The 21773-nt window shown below is 54.0% G+C and overlaps 2 protein-coding genes across 3 annotated transcripts in view; both read right to left on the minus strand.

Moving 5' to 3' along the window:
* nup155 (nucleoporin 155) lies at positions 1-16924 on the minus strand. 2 transcript variants are annotated; one of them, XM_062477694.1, is made up of 35 exons: positions 16921-16924; positions 14779-14848; positions 14346-14483; positions 14053-14149; positions 13869-13939; positions 13534-13626; positions 13126-13389; positions 12664-12737; positions 12407-12498; positions 12212-12309; positions 11925-12092; positions 11532-11632; positions 10943-11113; positions 10666-10776; positions 10429-10523; positions 9548-9633; positions 9310-9372; positions 9032-9173; positions 8543-8609; positions 7974-8089; positions 7732-7835; positions 7124-7257; positions 6817-7008; positions 6510-6648; positions 6190-6325; positions 5747-5900; positions 5316-5420; positions 3885-4039; positions 3622-3751; positions 3203-3316; positions 2969-3089; positions 2712-2822; positions 2178-2314; positions 1863-1969; positions 1-1419 (listed from the first exon to the last, which is right to left on the minus strand). In XM_062477694.1, the coding sequence occupies exons 3-35, from the start codon at positions 14479-14481 to the stop codon at positions 1281-1283; spliced, it is 4023 nt and encodes a 1340-aa protein (XP_062333678.1). In that variant the 5' UTR covers positions 14482-14483; positions 14779-14848; positions 16921-16924; the 3' UTR covers positions 1-1280. The 2 variants fall into 2 exon arrangements, with proteins under 2 accessions (XP_062333678.1, XP_062333677.1); XM_062477693.1 differs by lacking the exon at positions 16921-16924 and adding an exon at positions 15385-15547 and having other exon boundaries at positions 14779-14941.
* LOC134033946 (nipped-B-like protein B) overlaps positions 16005-21773 on the minus strand; it is a 21322-nt gene continuing 15553 nt past the window's right edge. The window contains 11 exon segments of the mRNA XM_062478234.1: positions 16005-17099; positions 17412-17594; positions 18130-18304; positions 18548-18909; positions 19178-19324; positions 19618-19818; positions 20351-20458; positions 20616-20806; positions 20968-21141; positions 21423-21513; positions 21668-21773. The exon segment at positions 21668-21773 is cut by the window's right edge and continues 49 nt beyond it. Coding sequence (XP_062334218.1) covers positions 16734-17099; positions 17412-17594; positions 18130-18304; positions 18548-18909; positions 19178-19324; positions 19618-19818; positions 20351-20458; positions 20616-20806; positions 20968-21141; positions 21423-21513; positions 21668-21773 — 2104 coding nt within the window. The 3' untranslated portion in view covers positions 16005-16733.

Genomic DNA, 21773 nt, shown 5'->3' on the forward strand with positions numbered 1-21773 from the left:
CCAGGTTGCAAAATGTTTTATTGTTTGTTATTTAATAGTATGCAATACAAACTGTAAACAAAGAAACCAAGAGACAATTTGAAATAACTATGTAAAAACACCGCTTTTATAAAAAACCGCAGGCCACGTTATTTAGGTATAGCTATTTTAAACAGCACCCTCTCGCAAGGCTGGATCGAGGCTCGCTTCACCAAAACACAACATACATAATCCTAATCATAACGACATTCATCCAAACTCTGTGTTTCTACAGACTCGCACACCGATTCGTGTTCAAGAAAAAAAAGAATACTTTCATGTTTGTGGTCGAGTTAAGGTTGAGATTTTGGAATATGCCTTGAGCAGGGCCAACAGTACAGCTGTGTCTACAGCGTTTGTGATCCAGCTTCACAAAGACAGAGGGGGGATCGGAAACAGACAGACCTGGCTCTAGGACTGGGCCTGGATCAGCAGAGAGGATTCAGGCTCACGGGGACTGAAGGGGACATAATTACCCACATGTTTGTGAACAGATGTCAGTAGGCAAGGTTGAAACACAACAAGGAGTGGAGGGAGGGAGGAAAATTAATTGGTGCTTTGGAGGGAATAACATGAGTGCAGGTCACACGCTTGGACAGTGTGTTCAGTCCAGACACAGATTCCAGAGTGTGACAGGCCGACAGGGTGTCTCTGACCCACGTTCTGTCCAGCTGCGGAGAGTATTTCATAACGTTGGTTTGACAGCGTAGATTCTACTCGAGCGTCTCTCTACTCTCATTGGCTAACGTTCTGACGGGAGTACACGTCTGCAACCAATCACGTTCACCGTGTGTTCTGTTGATGATTGTTTTCCAAACTAATTGGATCATAACTTTTTGTTCCACACACAAAAAACAACAAATGCATGTATGTGTATAATAAGTTAAAAATTGTGTGAAGTCAGTCAGGTTGTGTAAAAAAAAAAAAAAAAAAAACTGCTGGCGGTGGTCACTCATGTAGTTCCTCAGGTGTCCACTAGAGGCCACTGCAGCAGCGTCAGAGACGGCCTTCACGTTCTCCTCTTCAGACAGATACTAAACCCACAGCTAAAGCCCGGGCAAACACACAGCCAGGCCAAAGACACAGGACACACTCGAGACAGAATCATTTAGGTCGTGTTTGTAGCTCTGGACCGTACAAGTTTGAGCCGGTTTGATCCGTGTTCAGGTGTTAAACAGCTGAAGAGTCAGTTGTCCCCCCCTCCCCTCTCTCCCTCACAGGGGAGTTTCCCCCCCCTCCTCTCTCTCCCTCACAGGGGAGGTTCAGTGAACCTTCTCCAGCTTGGCCTGCAGGGCTTTGAAGTTGCCGATGGTGTGCTGCAGGGCGGAGTTGGGGCTCAGAGACTGCAGCTCCACCAAGTAGCCACAGATGTTGTCCAGACACACGTTGGTGAACCGGCGCCTGGAGAAGAGGAAGGGGAGGAGACGGTGAGGAGGGTGAAGGTGAGGGGGGGAGGGAAAGGGGTAGAGGGAGGGTGGAGACACCCCTCTGGCACACCCACTCCCTCCCTCTCACAGACACACACACACACACACCCTCTAACAAAACAGCACAACAAAACATTTAAATTTAGTCATTTAGCAGACGCTCTTATCCAGAGCGACTTACAGTAAGTACAGGGACATTCTCCCAGAGGCAAGTAGGGTGAAGTGCCTTGCCCAAGGACACAACGTCATTTGGCACGGCCGGGAATCGAACTGGCAACCTTCTGATTAGTACCCCGCTTCCCTAACCGCTCAGCCACCTGACTCCACCCTACAGCACTACTATCACAGTTCCCCTGGACAGAGTCCCCCTCTCAGTCACAACCTCGTGAAGTCTAGGGTCCCGTAGGAGGAAGTTACCTGTCGTAGGTGGGCACCTTGCCGGGCTCGTCCACGTAGCCAGACAGCAGGATGTGGATGCACTCCACCAGGTGGAGAGGCTTTTGCAGCCTCTGCCAGCACGGGTCCTGGAGACCACAACAGAACCGCACACACACACACACACACGGAATGATGAGACACGTAGATTGATTACCCATGAGCCTTAGAGTTCATGTTCATGGACACCCAAGGTGGGTGACTGGATGCATTACGGTGCATGTTATTGGCTGGGGTGACCATGTGATGCATTACGGTGCATGTTATTGGCTGTATTGAGCGTATTGGGGCGTGTACCCGTGTCTTGAAGAGCTGGTCGTAGACCTCCAGCAGGTGGGGCAGCTGGACTCCGATCTCCTGCATGGTGAAGGTCACGAAGCCCACGTCCCAGTTCAGACGACACACTTCCTGCTCTAGGAACTTCACCAGGAATTCTGGGAAATGGAGTCAGTGAGGGAGGAGGAAGTGAGATACGTTCACTCTTACCGTTTTCAAGAATGACAAAAGAGATTTCTTGCTTTGTGTTGTGTGGAGGTGTGTTCGTGCCCTTGAGGGCACATGTAAATGTCTGTGTGTGCGTAAATCAATCCTCTCCAGACCCCGGGTGAACAAGCTCAAACAGGTCACTGGCGTAGGAGAACAATTAAGCAATTACAGCTTGAACATCCTGGTTCCTCTCCTCAGAAAGACACACAAGAGCTGCTTTCCAAGACCTCCAGGCCCCACCAGGAGTCTCTGGAGGGACCAGGGGCCTGGAGGCGGGGCGTGGGGGGGTATGAGAGATGGAGGTGAGGGGGTGGGGGAGACACACCTGTGGTAGTGACGGCTTACCTAGGGGGAAGTATCTGGGCGTGCCAGCGTAGACCTTCCCCAGTGAGACCAGTTTGAGACTCAGAGCTCTCATCCTGTCCGCTGGGCTCATGGCCAAGCTGTCGCCCAGCTCTGCAACACAGGAGCACGCCACCAATCAGAACGCAGGAGTGGAGCACACCACCAATCAGAACGCAGGAGAGGAACACACGGCCAATCATAACGCAGTACAGGAGCACACAGCCAATCACGATGCTCCTAAAGGGGGAGAAGCCTACCTTTCTCCATGATCTCCTGCCACAGGGAGTGGACCAGGATGGGGTCAGAGTGACCAGCACAGTGGATGATGGCCAGCTTGCATTCAGACAACCTGAAGTGGTCCGCAAACTCCCCATACAGCTGGACACAAGGGCAGAGGTTAGGGGTCAGTCTCTCACTACGAGTCGCCCCCACCCCCCCGGAACACACGACAGGCTGACTTGTCAATCAAGCGGTGCTTCCTGTGCCGTTACCTTGGTGATGTCCATGAGCTGGGAGTCGAGCTGGGCGACGGCGCCCTGCACGGAGGGGTGGTGGGAGTACTGCCTGCTGAGGGTGTCCTGGATCTGGAGCTGGATCCTCACCACCTGACACACACACACACACACACACAAGCATGAGCAAACGCACACAGGCATAACCCCTAACCCTCCTCCCCCTCCACAACACCCCTCCTCCACCCCTCCTCTCCTCCTCCACCCCTCCACTCCTCTCCCTCTCCTCCTCCACCCCTCCTCTCCTGCTCCACCCCTCCTCTCCCTCTTCTCCTCCACCCCTCCTCTCCTCCTCCACCCCTCCTCTGCTCCTCCACCCCTCCTCTCTCCCTCTCCTCCTCTCTCCCTCTCCTCCTCTCTCCCTCTCCTCCTCCTCCTCTCCCTCTCCTCCTCCTCACCTCCATCTTCTCCTCCAGCTCGTGGAGGAACTCCCCGTTGGCTCCCTGGGTGGAGATGCAGGAGGAGCTCTTGGCAGACAGGATGGCTCTGGAGATGTACTCCAGCCTCTGCTTCAGAGAGATCTCCGTACTGCACACACAAACACACACACACACACACTATAAGTGGAACATTTTGTAATACATGTGCATGTTTTTATTCTGTATAAACCCTTTAGCGTGTGTGTGTGTGTGTATGTGTGTGTGTGTACGTGTGTGTGTACCTGTGCATGTCAGCCAGGCGCGCCAGGACGTGGGCAGCCTTGCCGAAGCTGCGGCTCTTCTCGTAGTAGCGCCACAGCATGTCCATGTTCCTCACCTGGCCCTGGTCCTGCTTCACCACACGCATCAGGTGCTCCTCCAGGTAGGGGGAGTTCACCTGGGGGGGAGAACAAAGAGATGGATGATGAGGAAGAGAGAGGGGAGAGAGAAAGAGGGAGAGAGAGAAAGAGAAGGAGAGAGGGGAGAGAGAAAGAGAAGGAGAGAGAGAAAGAGAAGGAGAGAGGGGAGAGAGAAAGAGGGAGAGAGAGAGAGAGAAGGAGAGAGGGGAGAGAGAAAGAGGGAGAGAGAGAGAGAGAAGGAGAGAGGGGAGAGAGAAAGAGGGAGAGAGAGAGAGAGAAGGAGAGAGGGGAGAGAGAAAGAGGGAGAGAGAGAGAGAAGGAGAGAGGGGAGAGAGAAAGAGGGAGAGAGAGAGAGAGAGAGAAGGAGAGAGGGGAGAGAGAAAGAGGGAGAGAGAGAGAGAGAAGGAGAGAGGGGAGAGAGAAAGAGGGAGAGAGAGAGAAAGAGAGAGGGGAGAGAGAAAGAGGGAGAGAGAGAGAGAGAAGGAGAGAGGGGAGAGAGAAAGAGGGAGAGAGAGAGAGAGAAGGAGAGAGGGGAGAGAGAAAGAGGGAGAGAGAGAGAGAGAAGGAGAGAGGGGAGAGAGAAAGAGGGAGAGAGAGAGAGAGAAGGAGAGAGGGGAGAGAGAAAGAGGGAGAGAGAGAGAGAGAAGGAGAGAGGGGAGAGAGAAAGAGGGAGAGAGAGAGAAAGAGAGAGGGGAGAGAGAAAGAGGGAGAGAGAGAGAAAGAGAGAGGGGAGAGAGAAAGAGGGAGAGAGAGAGAGAAAGAGAAGGAGAGAGGGGAGAGAGAAAGAGGGAGAGAGAGAGAGAAAGAGAAGGAGAGAGGGGAGAGAGAAAGAGGGAGAGAGAGAAAGAGAAGGAGAGAGGGGAGAGAGAAAGAGGGAGAGAGAGAGAGAGAAGGAGAGAGGGGAGAGAGAAAGAGGGAGAGAGAGAGAGAGAAGGAGAGAGGGGAGAGAGAAAGAGGGAGAGAGAGAGAGAGAAGGAGAGAGGGGAGAGAGAAAGAGGGAGAGAGAGAGAGAGAGAAAGAGGGAGAGAGAGAGAGAAGGAGAGAGGGGAGAGAGAAAGAGGGAGAGAGAGAGAAAGAGAAAGGGGAGAGAGAAAGAGGGAGAGAGAGAAAGAGAAGGAGAGAGGGGAGAGAGAAAGAGGGAGAGAGAGAGAAAGAGAAGGAGAGAGAGGGGAGAAAGAGAAGGAGAGAGAAAGAGAAGGAGAGAGGGAGAGCGTAGGTGAGAAACAATGAGTCCTCCATGTGTAGGTCATGTATCAGTTTGCCAGGTTATCATGTTATCGGGTCAGAGTGGAGAGAAGAAGAGAGGGGTCCCACCTCCAGCAGCTTGTCTGTGAGGTCGGCCTGGATCAGCCAGTTGTACAGGGCTATGTGGAACAGCTCATCATGGGACCTCTGGGCCAGGCTAAGCATCTGCTCCAACTACCAGGAGGAAAAGGGAGAGAGGGAGGGAGGGAGAGGAAGGGAGAGGGGGAGGAGAGGGAGGGAGGGAGAGGGGAGGGAGAGGAGAGGGAGAGGAAGGGAGAGGGGGAGGAGAGGGAGGGAGGGAGAGGGGGAGGAGAGGGAGGGAGGGAGAGGGGGAGGAGAGGGAGGGAGGGAGAGGGGAGGGAGGGAGAGGGGGAAGGAGGAAGGGAAAGAGAGAGGGGGTTACTGAGAATGTCCATGGACAGAAGACAACCTGTAGAAGTCCTGACCTATGACAGAGCATCCTTCTTCCCCCCTCCCCCTCCCCCTCCCGCTCCCCTCACGTGGGCGGTGGCATCCTCGTTGCTGAGCATGTTGGGGTCGGAGGTCATGACTGGGGGCCCAGGCTGCTTGGGGACGCTGGGGGACTGGGGAGCAGCCTTGCTCTGGGTCACCAGCTCCTGCATGGTGTCTGTGATGCACTTGTAACACGACAGCCTGGAGGGGGGAGGGAGGGGGGTGGGGGGAGGGAGGGGGGTGGGGGGAGGGAGGGGGGTGGGGGGAGGGAGGGGGGTGGGGGGAGGGAGGGGGGCAGTCAACAGGGAGAATACCAGGGAGGGAGGAATGTTCCCAAGACTTGATACCCCTCTCCACACCCAAGTACCCCCTCTCCACACCCAAGTACCCCCTCTCCACACCTATCTACCCCACTCCACACGTATGTACCCCTTCTCAGGTACCCAGAACCAGGCCTCTCTCCCCAGTACGTCCCCTCCCCGGCAGGTACCTCTCCTGGAAGGCCTGCTGGCCCGCCTGGTCCTCCTCTGGTTCTCCGTTCTTGTAGAAGTGAGGGCCGAGCCTCTGGGGGTCCTTCTTCTCTGCTGCCGTCAGGCCCAGCTCCAGAACGCCCTCGTAGAAACGCACTGACACACACACACACACACACCAGGTATTGAGTGAGAGAGTGAGCAAAAGTGCAAGCGTGTGTGTGTGTCAGGGAGGAGAGTGTATGGGTGAGTGAATGAGAGAGAACACGTGTGTGTGTATGAATGCGAGAGTGTATGTGTGACTGAGTGAGAGAGCACGTGTGTGTGTGTGCGCTCCTACCCTGCCTGTACTGGGAGCACACCAGGGTCAGGTCAGTGTGGTAGCTGATCTGCTGGTAGAGACGCAGAGACTCTCTCAGAGTGCGCTCCTTATCAGCCTTGTTCTGCACCTGCCTGGATCCCTGCAGCAGCTCATTAGCCTGGGGAGGGAGAGAGGGGGGGAGGGAAGGAGAGTGTGGAGGTGAGGGAGGGAGGGAGTGAAAGAGAACAGACAAGAGGAAGACGGAACGTTCATGTGTGTGCGTGTCTGTGTGCATGTTGTGTCTGTGTGTGGGCGTGTGTCTGTCTGTGTATGTGTGTGTGCCCACCTTGGCGCAGACGCTGTCGTCGCTGCTGTACAGCAGGGGGCAGACGTCCCGCAGGTGGCTGCTGACTGCGTCCACCGAGGCGCTGTCCTTGATGTAGACGCTGACCAGGGCAGTGATGAGGGCGCCGGTCAGCTCCCGACCCCGGGTCACCAGGTCCCTGAAGCTCACAGCTTTCATCTGCTCCTGGAGATCCTGCACACACACACACACAAACGTAAGTACACATACTACAGACATACAAGTTTTTTTTCTGGGGCCCTACTATTCACTCCCATTGGTGGGGAGGGGGTGGGGGGGGAGGGTTTACCTTGGGCAGTTCAGACAGGACCAGGCTGAACTGGTGGTCACACAGAAGCTTCCAGAGGGCCAGGGTCTGACAGGAGCGATGCACCAGCTGCTGGATGCCCTGCAGGGAGATCTTCTCATAGGCCTGGGCCTCGGCTGGGGGAGGGGAGTCAAGAACCTTAAATCAGACACAACGCCACATGCTGTGGTGTTTTCCTCTAGATGTGGGAAGTGGAAGGCTGGTCTGGGACCAGGTGTAAGGCTAGTCTGGGACCAGGTGTAAGGCTAGTCTGGGACCAGGTGTAAGGCTAGTCTGGGACCAGGTGTAAGGCTAGTCTGGGACCAGGTGTAAGGCTGGTCTGGGACCAGGTGTAAGGCTAGTCTGGGACCAGGTGGAAGGCTGGTCTGGGACCAGGTGGAAGGCTGGTCTGGGACCAGGTGTAAGGCTGGTCTGGGACCAGGTGTAAGGCTGGTCTGGGACCAGGTGTAAGGCTAGTCTGGGACCAGGTGTAAGGCTAGTCTGGGACCAGGTGGAAGGCTGGTCTGGGACCAGGTGGAAAGCTGGTCTGGGACCAGGTGGAAAGCTGGTCTGGTACCAGGTGGAAAGCTGGTCTGGGACCAGATACGTACTGTGGTACTTCCTCTGGAGCTCCTGCTGGACCTGCTGCGAGGTGGCCCCGTCCGGACGCATGAAGCCCAGCAGACGCTGCTGCAGGTGGGCCGGGGAGCTGAAGCTGTGGGGGGCAGAGGACCAGGGGGACAGGGGGGCCCTTAGCACGGCAGGGAGGCACCTCACAGTCACGCTACAGAGGCTGATGTGGATGTGAGGCCTGGTGGCCTGGAGGGGGGTTACCAGGAGAGGAGGGGGTTACCTGGGGGCCCCCAGAGAGGAGGGGCTGAACTGGGCGTTCTTGTCCAGGAAGTCCTTGAGGCCTCGTAGCTCCAGAAGCACCGACTCCAGATCTGAGGAGCTGACTGTACTATCCAACTGAGGGGGAGACAGAGAGAGAGAGAGAGAGAGAGAGAGAGAGAGAGAGGGGGAGGAGAGGGAAAGGAGAGGGGAGGAGGGAGAGGAGATGGGAGGGGAGAGGGGAGGGGAGAGAGGGGAAGGAGAGGAGAAGGGAGGGGAGAGAGAGAGAGGGGAAGGAGAGGAGAAGGGAGGGGAGAGATAGAGAGAGAGAGAGAGAGAGAGAGAGAGAGAGAGGGGAAGGAGAGGAGAAGGGAGGGGAGAGGGAGAGAGGGGAAGGAGAGGAGAAGGGAGGGGAGAGGGAGAGAGGGGAAGGAGAGGAGAAGGGAGGGGAGAGGGAGAGAGGGGAAGGGAAGGGAGGGGAGACAGAGAAAGCCAGATATCCAGTGCCAGGGTGAGTCAGACAGGTATGGCAGACTCACTCCAGATCCACATCTCTAACAGCAGAGGTGACAGCGTCCTGCTGATACCCACCATGCTGACAGTCTGGTCTCCTTTAGAGACCGTCTTCTCCACAGCCAGACTACCATCCCAGATGTTCCTGAGGGAGCAGGATTCAGACACACCATCACACACTTCACTCACGTCATCGGATCAGGAATGTGCACCCCGACAACTGATGGCCCACTAGCAACATGAGCTAGTGAGGTTGAACTGTGATGGGAGTCTAGGACGTTTTGCTACGCCGTACGGTTTAATATTGTAAATGAAATGTTACAAGGTTACTTTACACTGTGTCTGGTAGCTGAGATGTGGTTACTTTACACTGTGTCTGGTAGCTGAGATGTGGTTACTTTAACTCCAGACCATTGCAGGATTCTGACCATCAAAATACTACTAGAACCATGCACTTCTGATCCTAGAATATCTGCTGTACTTTCCTATATGCATGTTGCTTTTGGCTACGAACGTCTGCTAAATGTATAGAAAAAGAGGTTGGGGTCAAAGGTGGAAGGGACTGACCCCAGGACACGGGTGAAGTAGATGCTGATGCCGTTGTGCTTCCCAGAGAACACCACCTCCGGGCCTGACGACATGGGGGCGGAGCCTGACGGCATGGGCAGGGCCGAGATGAAGGGCGTGGACATACTGGGAGGCATCATACCTAACACACACACACACACATTACTGGACAGCCTTCACCCTACTAATGTGCTGACGCCAGGGTTGGGGGGGGAGAGAGGGTGCAGGTGTACCTGGGGCAGGGTTGGGGGGGGAGGGGGGAGAGGGTGCAGGTGTACCTGGGGCAGGCGTGGCTAGGAAGCTGGGGTTATGGAAGGGACTGCCCACAGGAACAGGGGATCCTAGAAGAACAACAACAACAAACAACAACAAACACAAACAACAACAAACACAAAACACCACAGACGGGAGCTGAATGATGAGTGCGTTGGGAGGAATCTTCGAGTAAGATGTTTTCAGAGGCATGCAATGATGAATGAAGATGTGTGTGTGTGTGTGTAGCGTGGTGGTTCCTACCTGGGACAGGAGAACCCATGAGAGGACCAACGTTGCTGGGAGCTGAGAGGGCGGTGGGAAACCTCATCTGAGCCTCTCCACCGTACCTGATACACACACACACCATGACGACACAGAGCGTGCAGGTGTGTGTGCATAGCTGTTTATGTGTATAGCTGTAGGTGTGTGTGTATAGCTGTAGGTGTGTGTGTGTATAGCTGTGTGTGTGTGTGTATAGCTGTAGGTGTGTGTGTGTGGTACCTGAAGAAGGCTCTAGTGGTGTGTGTGTGTGTATAGCTGTAGGTGTGTGTATATAACTGTAGGTGTGTGTGTGTGGTACCTGAAGAAGGCTCGAGTGGTGTGTGTGTGGTACCTGAAGAAGGCTCTGGTGGCGGTGTGTGTGTGTGTGTGTGTGTGTGTGTGTGTGTGTGTGTGTGTGGTACCTGAAGAAGGCTCTGGTGGCGGTGTGTGTGTGTGTGTGTGTGTGTGTGTGTGTGTGTGTGGTACCTGAAGAAGGCTCTGGTGGTGTGTGTGTGTGTGTGTGTGTGTGTGTGTGTGGTACCTGAAGAAGGCTCTGGTGGTGTGTGTGTGTGTGTGTGTGTGTGTGTGGTACCTGAAGAAGGCTCTGGTGGTGGTGTGTGTGTGTGTGTGTGTGTGTGTGTGTGTGTGTGGTACCTGAAGAAGGCTCTGGTGGTGTGTGTGTGTGTGTGTGTGTGTGTGTGTGTGTGTGTGTGTGGTACCTGAAGAAGGCTCTGGTGGTGTGTGTGTGTGTGTGGTACCTGAAGAAGGCTCTGGTGGTGTGTGTGTGTGTGTGGTACCTGAAGAAGGCTCTGGTGGTGTGTGTGTGTGTGTGGTACCTGAAGAAGGCTCTGGTGGTGTGTGTGTGTGTGTGTGTGTGGTACCTGAAGAAGGCTCTGGTGGCCCAGAGGGACACCTCCCTGTCACAGGCAGCGCTGGAGCAGGCCAGGATCAGAGCTGTGGCACACGCCTGCTCCTCCTGGGGACAGCACAGCCACGTCACTACACGTGAGTGTGTGTGTGTCCACAGGTGTGAGTGTGTGTGTGTGTGTCCACAGGTGTGAGTGTGTGTGTATGGCAAGAGAGAGAGAGAGAGAGAGATAGAGAGAGCGTAGACTCACCCTGTGCAGCTTGAAGAAGCGCTCCATCTCGTCGCTCTCCCCTCCGGCGCCGCTCACCAGCAGGTGGCGCAGCTGGTCCACAGGCCTCAGCTTGTGAAAGATGTGACTGCCCTGGAAACACAACATCTCTTTCAGCACAGGGGAATAGACCTGCTCCCCCGGGGCCGCAGTCCTGCGTGTTCTAGATGTTTCCCAGCTCCAACACACCTGATTCAAATGAACGGCTTGTTATCAAGCCCTGTGGAAGCTTGAGAACGGTAATGGTCGCCGCGGTTACCTTGGCTGAGAGGAGGACGAACTTCTGTGGAGGAACGCTGTGCTGCTGCACCACCACGGGGGGGTCTGTGAGGGGGATGTGGTCCCTGTTCAGGGGGGTGCAGATACGGGGGGCGGGCTCCTCGCTGATGGCACACAGAGCCCAGGAGTGGCCATCCACAGCCGACATCGTCTGGAGGAACACACACACACAGGTAAACACACACACGTAAACACACACACACACAACATGTGTATGCATACCAGAGATGGCAAAAGTACACACAATCCTTCACTCAAGTAGAAGTACAGATACTCGTGTTTAAAAAGACTCTGGTAAACGTTGAAGTGCCGAATACACTTTTTCACTCAAGTTAAAGTAAAGAAGTATGGTCTCTTTTTGTTGCTTTTTCACACACAGTGAAAGGAGAGGAGAGAAGAGGAGAGAGAGGCGGGGAGAACAGTGAAGCCTAGAAAAAAGCCCAGTAGAGTATAATACAGTCCTCATCAATAATGCAAAAGTTTTTTGTAAAACTTTCCCCCCCCAAAACCTTTTTTTTTTTTTAATAAAAAATAAATAATCTGAAAAGCAGGGGCCCGGATGTTCCTACCTGGGCCTCCATCAGGGGCTTCTTGAAGGGGAACGAGTCGTGGTTGACGCACCACAGGATGTCACTGTCCTCCGTGTCCGCAGCCGCCATCAGCAGCACTCCTGAGGGGGGGGGGGGGAACATCTGAGTCAGGTGGCTAAGCGGTTAGGGAGTCGGGCTAGTAATCTGAAGGTTGCCAGTTCAATTCCCGCCCGTGCCAAATGACGTTGTGTCCTTGGGCAAGGCACTTCACCCTACTTGCCTCGGGGGGAATGTCCCTGTACTTACTGTAAGTCGCTCTGGATAAGAGCGTCTGCTAAATGACTAAATGTAAATGTAGAAACAGCTGGAGGAGTGAGAGAGGAGGAGAGGTGAGCGAGCAGGTGAGGAGGACTGACGGAGTGTGAGGTCTACCTTTGCTGTGGAGAGCCTTGTGCACCTTGGCAGGCTTCTGCATGGTGGAGGAAGCGGAGAAACCGGGGGGGAGCCGGACGTGGACCAGAGCCAGCAGGCTGGGCCGCCCGGCCGCCTGCTTCTGGTGGGGCAGGGCGAAGGGGGCGGTGCTGAAGTACAGCCGCACCCCTGCACACGGGAGAGGGAGAGAGAGAGAGAGAGAGAGAGAGGGAGGGAGAGGAAGATGGTGAAGAACCGGGTCGGGTTGGAACGGAGAGCGCAGGATTCGGAGCGCGGCCTTCTCTTACCTGCGTGAGTGACAGCGAGCAGGTGGCAGTCTGACGACTCGGACCTGTCGATCACGGAGATCTGGACGATGGGCTTGAAGACGGAGCGATCGATGGTCCTGGGAGAGACGGAGAGGGGGAAACGTGAGCCACTGTCTCTAGAGGGCGGCTGAGGTGTTGGGTTGAGGAGAGAGGATGTGAAGACAGGACAGCCACCTGGCGATGTTCCCGGCCGCGGCCACGATGGAGTTGAGTGACATGGCCGCTACTCGACTCATGCCCTGGCCGTCTGAACCCAGGTCGTACACCTGAAACGGCAACAACCACAGAACACAGATTCTATTACTACTACTACTGATAGTAGGATTATTCATTTTTATAATACTACCATCTTTATCTTTATGGAGATTCAGATAAAGTACGACCATGTGGTGCAGAGAGAAATGTGTGCGCCCAGGGGATGACAGCTGTACCTGCAGGACTCCCTTCTCAGACCGCGTGAACAGAACGTTGCGGGAGTTGTCGATGGCGATCTGCACAATGGGATCTGAGGAAGTCAACAACAAACAAAAACAACAAGGACGTGATTAGAGTCTGGGGAGTGGGGCAGGGTAGAGGGACTGGGGCAGGGTAGAGGGACTGAGGCAGGGTAGAGGGACTGGGGCAGGGTAGAGGGAGTGAGGCAGGGTAGAGGGACTGGGGCAGGGTAGTGGGACTGGGGCAGGGTAAAGGGACTGGGGCAGGGTAGAGGGACTGGGGCAGGGTAGAGGGACTGGGGCAGGGTAGAGGGACTGGGGCAGGGTAGAGGGACTGGGGCAGGGTAGAGGGACTGGGGCAGGGTAGAGGGAGTGAGGCAGGGTAGAGGGAGTGAGGCAGGGTAGAGGGAGTGAGGCAGGGTAGAGGGAGTGAGGCAGGGTAGAGGGACGGTTCCTTACCGTCCTCAGAGAAGGAGAACTGGAGCAGGGAGGGGACCAGGAAGGACAGGCTGCTCTTGGAGTGGTTGATCTTCCTGCAGCGCTGGCTGAACCAGCCCGCCTCCGCCTGGTAGGCCACCTCGTACAGGCAGCCGTCCTTGCCCGCCAGGAAGATGCGGCCCAGGTCGGTGGAGGTGATGGCCAGCAGGTAGGTGTTGTCTGTGGGGATGGAGTACAGGGGGTCGGGCAGCAGCTGCATCCCACCGGACATGCTGTCGTTCAGGCCTGTCGGGAGAGGGGGGGAGGAGAGATTTCACATAAGCCAACAGAGGGTGATGACGGCCAAGGCCCTAATCGTCTAGGAGGAGGGTAGGTGTGGAGGATGGCAGGTGTGGAGGAGGGCAGGTAAGGGGCAGCATCTCTACTCACCTGCCTGAGCCTTGGGGAAGCTCAGTCCCAGGATCACCACATCCACCGGGGTGGCCAAGACCAACAGGAAGTGGATATGTGGCTGGAAAATACCTGGAGGACACAAGACCACCAGGACACAGTGTAGGCTGGTGGTGCATCACTCTAAACATGAGCACTGTGCCTGTGCAGAGCGCTCTTAGACTCACTCACTAAACACTGTTCGAACTATGCACTTCTGACACTTGATTTCCTGCTGTGGGTACTGTCTACATGCATTATTTCTATGCCGTGTTGGATAAAAGCACCCTGCAAAATGAATGACATGTCAAATTGCAATGTGAGGGCTTCTGTACCTGGTTTGGGTTTCACCAGGCCTACTGAGAGAATGGTTTCACTCAGTCCATCAAAGTACGCCACATCACCCCTGCAGTCAGAGAGACAGACAAACACCAGTCACAGTGTGTCAGAGCTCTCTTCATCTGGTCCACGGCCGCAGAGAGACAGGAGGAACTGGAACATTTAATCCTGAATACTCACCCATCTTCATAGTTCCACATGAAGATGTCGTTGTCGATGGTGAGCCATGCCCGGCAGATCTCGGGGAAAACTCCCATCATGCAGTTGCACTGCATATCTATGAAGCTGGTCAAGGTATTTTCCGACTCAGGGACGCTTGAAGTAACTTGTATTCGTGCAGATCACAACATTACATCCGATTGTACGAAAGTGCAAAACAGGCGACTTTCACAAGTAGTACCACAGATGAAGAGAGCCATGCTTCATCGAGTTAGGACTCCTTGCAGCGCTGTTCAAATCTGCTCAAAGGATACGGCTGAATTGCTCCACCAGCTCAGGTGGAAGGGGCACCCTGCGTACCGCACTAAGCTCTGGGAGGTTCGGTACGCTAATAAGCCCCGGTCCTTGGAGCGGGTAGTCCATGTCGGATACCCCAGACAGGGAGGGCATGTCTGCGGGACAAGAAATCGGTACGCGTGAGCTGACTTTTTGAAATACGATTTTGTAAAATGACCACATCAACGCTGAGAAAGGAGAGTCGTTTTTACACTCTGCTTGGTAAAATACAGAACGTGACTTGATTACCACATATCACGCGGTGAAGGACTATGCTCTTCTCATCCTTGATTCGCTATCTAGTGTTCTCTCTGTGAACGGTATTTGTATGTCGCTTCGGATAAAAGCGTCTGACATGTCATATGATGCAAAGTCACTGGTGTGCTGCCTGAGGACACAGTCTAGACTTACTGTGAGAAGGAACATTGAGGAGTTCTGACAGGTCTGGGAAGCAGCGATCCTCCTGAAGATGTCTATCGATCAGCCGGCTAGAGCTCTCCAAAGCTTCGGCAAGAGCAGCGGCTGGACTGCTCGGTCCGACGCTAGACGGCATTGCTTCAGCTCAAGCCGATGTCTGTGGAGAAACAGACGTGTCTTTCCACAAGGCAATTACAAGGCCGTATCCAAGCAGACAGTTTATCTTTTTTTAAGCGTTGTTTAAGAATTATCTGATGGTTAGTCTAGCTAGGTTCCCTAAGTTGGCTAGCTAGGATGCTAAGCTAGTAGCAAGCTAGCTAAGCTCACTATGTTCGCCTGTTGCTAAGTGTCCAGACTTTTGTGAGCGTATATGAGAAGGCATTTTTTCGTATTGTCATTTAAACTTTAGTTTGCTGGCTGGATACTCAAAAAATACAAACAATGCCCTAACTTGGTTGACTATCTGCCCTGGTAGTACAAAACGCGCGCTCAGTTCATATTCATAGAAGATTAGCACAGCCGGCTAGCTAGCAATAATGGCTAAGGGAATGCGAATAACGTCACAAACTTGGACTCGTAACTCATATCATGCCATCTTACCCTGCTGACAGTGCCGTCCGGTGATGTTGTGTTAAGCGACTTTACAACTGTATTAACGAGCACAACTCCTAGCTAATGTTTTCAGACTTTCGTAAACAAACTAATGCTACAGCCCGCCAGCCTCATGCCTTGAGTTGAAGGGTGAAAGGTCATGAATGGAGACGCACATCCGGCCAGGTTGGTTGGTTGTGCTTCAAGTGCGTGTTCGCTAGATGGCGCCAGAGGTTTATATGAGAAGGTCAAGCGTCCAAGAGACTGGATTTTAAGGCCTTTACCTGTTGTTGGTGTTTGAGACAATTTTAGTAGTCTGATACACTCGTTAACTACAGGAAATTCTTGAACCAACATATCCCACCTCATAGAAATCTTGCCTATAATTTTAACTCAGCTCAGATGGAGTTACAACATACACTGGCCCAATATAATGTGGCACCAACTTCAAATGTCCCTCTGCAATTTCTTATCAAAGGGCTGAATTTACCCAAAACAGAACAAGACAAACTGTAAAACAAATACAAATAATAAAAAGGACTAAAATAACAGACTAAGTGGACGTTAGTTGAAGCTGGCTGTTCTATCCAACTAAAACAAACTCAAACGCAAACAAGACAAGTAACAAAGAGAAGTAAAAAAAATTTATTGCAGTATTTGCTCCGCCAGAAGTGCTGGGGAACCCTTTCTCTTTCTCAGATGACCGTTACATCAAAATCTACATTTACAAAACTGTCCCCTGCATATCGGCCACCTATACTGCATGCTTTGCTTTCAACAGAATAAATTATTTCCAAGAGACTCCATTGTACAGCATGGGTAAAACAAACCAAGAGAGTAAAACAAAATTGATTATTTTAAAAGAAGCTTCCTGGAAACTGAGCAAAGCTAAAGAAATTCATCCGCTGCTAGGTTAAACTCCAAGAACACTTTATTAAGAACATCAACAGACTAAATTTCCAACATTCACTTTGTTTATTATTATTTTTTAAACAGAACTTTTGTCAGAGATATAAACATGTTGTTTTGTTTTGTTTTTTTAGTTAAACTATTATACAGTGGGAGTAAAAACCAAACAACCGAGTTGCTGCACAACAGCGAAGGAGCTCCCACACAATGTTTTTCAAAACATTTCCTTCTGGTGTTTTATCTGTTTAACTTAAACATGTCCTGGGATCCGATTTACAGTTCCTCGCAGATCAACGTATCACAACACTCGCTCTGCCCTAGTCAGTCCTCATCCATCTCCCATTTCAGCTGTCCTCTGTGTTTGAGTCCTCTGTCTTTACAAAATATTGGATCCATGTCGAGTTTGGCTGCAAAGGTGTGTGTGTGTGTGTGAGAACAGGTGGAGGTGATTAGCTGGAGGTTCCCTCCTTGGCTGCGTATAGAGACCGTAACGTCTGCACCACTCTGTTCGTGAGCTTGTGGCCACTCGTCAAGGCGATTTTCTTGTAAATAATGTCAGACTCCTTGATGGTGTCCACCCAAGGCACCAGTTTGCGTCCGTCTCGTTTCTTGGCCTCCGCCCAGGGCCCGGAGTAGGAGCCGGCCATCCAGTGCACGCTGTAGCCCGTGGAGACCTTCTGGATGACCCGGGCGATCTGCGGCCGGTCTTTGTACTTGGGGCAGCAGAGGGCGATGACGTCCATGGCCCCCACCGCCTCGTTCATGTGGCCTGACGCTTCGGCCGAGTCCCCCCCCTTCCTGGACCGCCGGGATGCCTGGAGAGGAGGAGGAGAGGAAGGCAAGAGAGGAAGAGGAAGAGTGGAGGAGCGGAAGAGGAAGAGAAGAAGAATAGAGGAGGAAGTATGGAGAGAGGAAGAGAAGAAGAATAGAGGAGCGGAGGAGGAGGAGAGGAGGAAGTATGGAGAGGAGGAGGAGAGAAAGCAAGAAAGGAAGAGGAAGAACGCAAGAGAACAGCAGGTGCGGTTAAGAGGAGGAGACAAAGAGAGAGAATGGTGTCAGGGACTTCCCAACATCACACCCTTACTGTTCCCCACCAGCCAGCCCCCCCTGCCCCCCCGAGCACGTACCCCCGGGGTCTTCTCCTCCCCGTCACTCTCGTCATCGTCCGTGTCGACGGGCACGGCGTGGTGGTTCTTGGGACTGGGGCCTCCCAGCAGAGCAGAGATGGCTTTGTTTCTGGCGTTGGCAGACGCCTCCCCACCCTCCTCGTCTTCCTCGTCTGGGTCCAAGTGCTCCATCAGTAACTTGAACTGAGAGAGAGAGAGAGAGAGTGTGGAGGGAAAAAATAAGTAAAGAGAGAAAGAAGGAGCGAGAAAGGGAAAGAATGAGTAAGGGGGAAAGAGAGAGGGAGAAAGTGAGTGAGAGAGTGGGGGTGAGAGAGAGGGTAAAAGCGAGAATGAGAGAGAGAAGGGGTGAGGGAGTGAGGGTGAGAGAGTGAGGGTGAGAGAGAGTGAAGGTGAGAGTGAGGGTGAGAGAGTGGGGGTGAGAGAGTGAGGGTGAAAGAGTGAGGGTGATAGAGAGTGAGGGTGAGAGAGTGAGGGTGAGAGAGAGTGAGGGTGAAAGAGTGGGGGTGAGAGAGTGAGGGTGAGAGAGAGTGAGGGTGAGAGAGAGTGAGGGTGAGAGAGTGGGGGTGAGAGAGTGAGGGTGAGAGAGAGTGAGGGTGAGAGAGTGGGGGGTGAGGTTGAGAGAGTGGGGGTGAAACAGAGTGAGGGTGAGAGAGTGAGGGAGAGGGCGTCTCCCTGGTTTAGCTGAGAGGGTGAAGGGCAGCGCAGCAGAGACACCTACGTCCAGGTACTGCTTGACGATCCTCCTCTTGATGTCATAGGTGAGGTTGGCGTTGGCCAGGTCTCTGGTCAGGAAGTCCAGGGTTTGCCTGGGGCTGAAGTGCACATTGGCCTTCCTGTTCACCGCCTTGTCATACACCTTGGCAGACTCCGTCGGAGAGTACTTCTGGATTTTACTGAGGAGGGAGGGAGGGAGAGAGGGAGGGTGGGAGAGAGGGAGGGAGGGGTCAGTCAGGGTGTCACAGTCTGATCCTTCTCCTTAGAGAGCGGGCTGGACTCCACTGAGACGAGGAGGTTTGGAGACGGTGTGGGGTTTCGTGTGTCATGGCTGTGTGAGTGGTGTGTGATGAGTGTGTGGCTGTACGGAGGGTGTGCGATGCAGTGTGTGTGTGTGTGTGGTGTGCAAGCGCGTCCCCTACCTGTCGGAGAAGCCGTACAGGTTCTTCAGGTGCTGTTTGAGCACCAGCAGCAGCAGGATGCCCTGCGAGGCGTTGGCAAAGTCCAGCAGGGGGGCGGGGTTCTCGGGCAGGCGCTGCAGCACCTTGTCCACATCCTCCACCTCCAGGTCCGAGTCGGAGCCGGAGCCGGGCTGGCCCCGGGGCCCCTTCCTGGGCCGGCGCGCCGCCTCGTCCTCGGAGGAGGAGGACGAGGAGCTGGACGAGGAGCTGGACGAGCTGCCGCCGCCACGCTCGTCCTCCGAGCCGTACTTCCTCTCGCGCTCCTTCTTCTTCTTCTTCTTCTTCTTGTCTTTCTCCCGGCGGACGGGCTCTTTGAGGAGGGACTGGAGAGGGAGGGAGGGAGGGAGACAGGTTAGAGGTCGGGACGAGACTTGATCGTCGTCCACGGTTTTGACAGACAGGGTCGTAAAAATCTAATTTTTCGATGGCATTTCATTTTCGTTCATTCCCCTTTTCATTTCATTTCGACAGTCAGCTGCGGTGACATGCCGTGTAACAATAAAGCCTCCCAAACACAATGATGTCAGGCACGTCAGATCAAAATCAACATGTGTGTGTGTGTGGTGTGTGTGGTGTGTGTGTGAGTCCTACCTCTTTGAAGGACTGCAGCAGGTTGCTGCCCGACACAGACAGGGTGATGTCTATGTGGTGCATGATGAACAGAGGCTCCTCCTGGCTCTGGAAGGGGAAGCAGGCCAGGTTGTCTGCGATGAACAGCAGCATGTTCACCTCCGTCTTCTGCAGGGGGATACAGCAGCCACGGGTCACACACCACACACCTCTCACACAGGAAGAGCCTCCATGGGAGGACAAGAATGGCATGGGGTGACAAGGGAGAGAGTGGGAGAGAGAGAGGGGGACTGGGAGAGAGATGGAGAGAGAGAGTGTGAGAAAGAGAGGGGGAGTGGGAGAGTGGGAGAGAGAGAGTGTGAGAAAGAGAAGGGGAGTGGGAGAGTGGGAGAGAGAGAGTGTGAGAAAGAGAAGGGGAGTGGGAGAGAGAGAGGGAGAGAGAGTGGGAGAGGGGGACTCACAGAGCTGTCGTCGAACAGGCTGAGCAGTGAGCTGAGGAAGGCTCGGCGGTACTGGCGGTTCGTTCGGACCATGGAGAACAGGTGTGAGCAGAGCGCCGAGGTGGTCTCATCCTGCCTGAAGCCTCGGATCACCCCGCTCCGTGACGCCATGATGGCCTGCTGAACCTGGTAGGCCATCTTCATCCCTGCCACCGCCTTCATCTGCACACACACAGGTATACACACACAGGTTTACACACACAGGTTTACACACACAGGTTTACACACAGGTGTACACACACAGGTTTACACACGCGCACACATACACACACACAGGTATACACACACAGGTTTACACACGCGCACACATACACACACACAGGTATACACACACAGGTTTACACACGCGCACACATACACACACACATGTATACACACACAGGTATACACACACAGGTTTACACACGCGCACACATACACACACACACAGGTATACACACACAGGTTTACACACGCGCACACATACACACACACACACACACACACACACAGGTATACACACACACACAGGTATACACACACAGGTTTACACACGCGCACACACATACACACACACACACAGGTATACACACACAGGTTTACACACGTGCACACATACACACACAGGTATACACACACAGGTATACACACACAGGTATACACACACAGGTATACACACACAGGTATACAGGCACACCTGCACCGGGCCACTCACATGGATGAAGCCTGTGTACTTCTTGTCGATCTCCACCAGCTGCTGGTCCGACTTGTTCCTCATGGTGGGCTCCGGGTCCGTTCCCATCGCGATCAGGTAGGGCACGCACTGGAACGCAAGGGTTACCCATACTCATCAGCAGGAACCATTGACCCTTCCGTGTGTGTGTGTGTGTGTGTTTGAGTGAGTGAGCATCTGTATTGTGTGTGTCTGTGAGTGACTGTGTGTGTGTGTGTGTGTGTGTGTGTGTGTGTGTGTGTGCTACCTGCACGGGGTGGATGAGGCCCTGGTTGAGGGTGAGGGCGATGACGCTGAGGGCAAAGTGCCTGACGTTGGACTGGGTGTGGAAGAAAGCTTCCAGAACCTGCTTCAGGTAGAGCTGCATGATGGAGCTGCTCATGCCTGATGAGATGTCTCCCATCTCCTTCAGATCCTCCTTCTTGGACAGCTTCTTCCCTGGAGAAAACACACACACACACGGAGGGTTAAGATACTGGAGCGCCCAATCAGCCTCTGTTACGGTGTATCGATGGTGTGGTGTGTGTGTGGGGGGAGGGGGGGGGTGTGTGTGTGTGCGGAGTGTGGGGGTAGGGTGTGTGTGTGTGTGTGCGACTCACACTCCCGGTCGGCCTCCTGCATGCGGGAGTCCTCCTCCTGCAGGTAGTTCTGCAGGTTCTTCAGCACCTGGATCTTCAGGTTGACTGAGCTGCTGGGGTCAGACAGGATGCCGTTGTACAGGGTCTTTACATCCTGGAAGAACATCAGGTCTGGGTACATGATGAACTGGAAGCCTGGAAAGAGGGAGAGAAGAGAAAGAGAGGGAGAAAACAGAGAAGGAGGGGGGGATGAAAGGAGAGAGAGAGGAGGGGCGGTAGGAGAGGAGAGAGAGTGAGAGAGAGAGAGAATGAGGAGAGGGGGTGAAGGGAGAGGGAGGGGGGGGGAAAGAGAGGAGAGAGAAGGAACATCAGCAGAAGCAGAGGAACTCATTCACGACTCCGAGGCTCTTCATCAGCGAGATACTCTGGGGTGTGGTGACCCAGGGTGACGGTAACCCAGGGTGACGCTGACTCACCCAGCCCGATGATAGCCTTGGTCTGGACCTCCTCATCTTCATGCTTGGTGAAGTACAACAGAAGCTCCAACACCTTGTCCTTTATGACCACCTGTCGAGGAAGCGCTCGTTTACAAACCGTTCTGTTAACGCGTCTCCAACACAACGCCTCAAACACAACGTCTCAAACACAACGTCTCAAACACAACGCCTCAAACACAACGTCTCAAACACAACCCTCACTCCCAGAACGGTTTCCTCCTCACCTTGTTGGCCCCTTTGAAGTCCTCCTGGTCGAAGTCAAAGTGTCGACAGAGAGCCCCCACGGTGAACAGCGAGCGCAGCAACGCGGGCTTGTTGGCGGACAGGGCC

This window comes from Osmerus eperlanus, chromosome 14 (genome assembly GCF_963692335.1).
Source record: "Osmerus eperlanus chromosome 14, fOsmEpe2.1, whole genome shotgun sequence".
Taxonomy (NCBI): domain Eukaryota; kingdom Metazoa; phylum Chordata; class Actinopteri; order Osmeriformes; family Osmeridae; genus Osmerus; species Osmerus eperlanus.

Excerpts from the sequence above, each read along its gene's own strand:
- nup155 (XM_062477693.1), bottom strand. The coding sequence starts at position 14,920 with ATGCCGTCTAGCGTCGGACCGAGCAGTCCAGCCGCTGCTCTTGCCGAA. Across the intron at positions 13,390-13,533 it reads CTTCCCCAAGGCTCAGGCAG|GCCTGAACGACAGCATGTCC; the intron begins GTGAGTAGAGAT and ends CTCTCCCGACAG. Across the intron at positions 7,258-7,731 it reads GCTCCAGAGGAAGTACCACA|CCGAGGCCCAGGCCTATGAG; the intron begins GTACGTATCTGG and ends CCCCTCCCCCAG.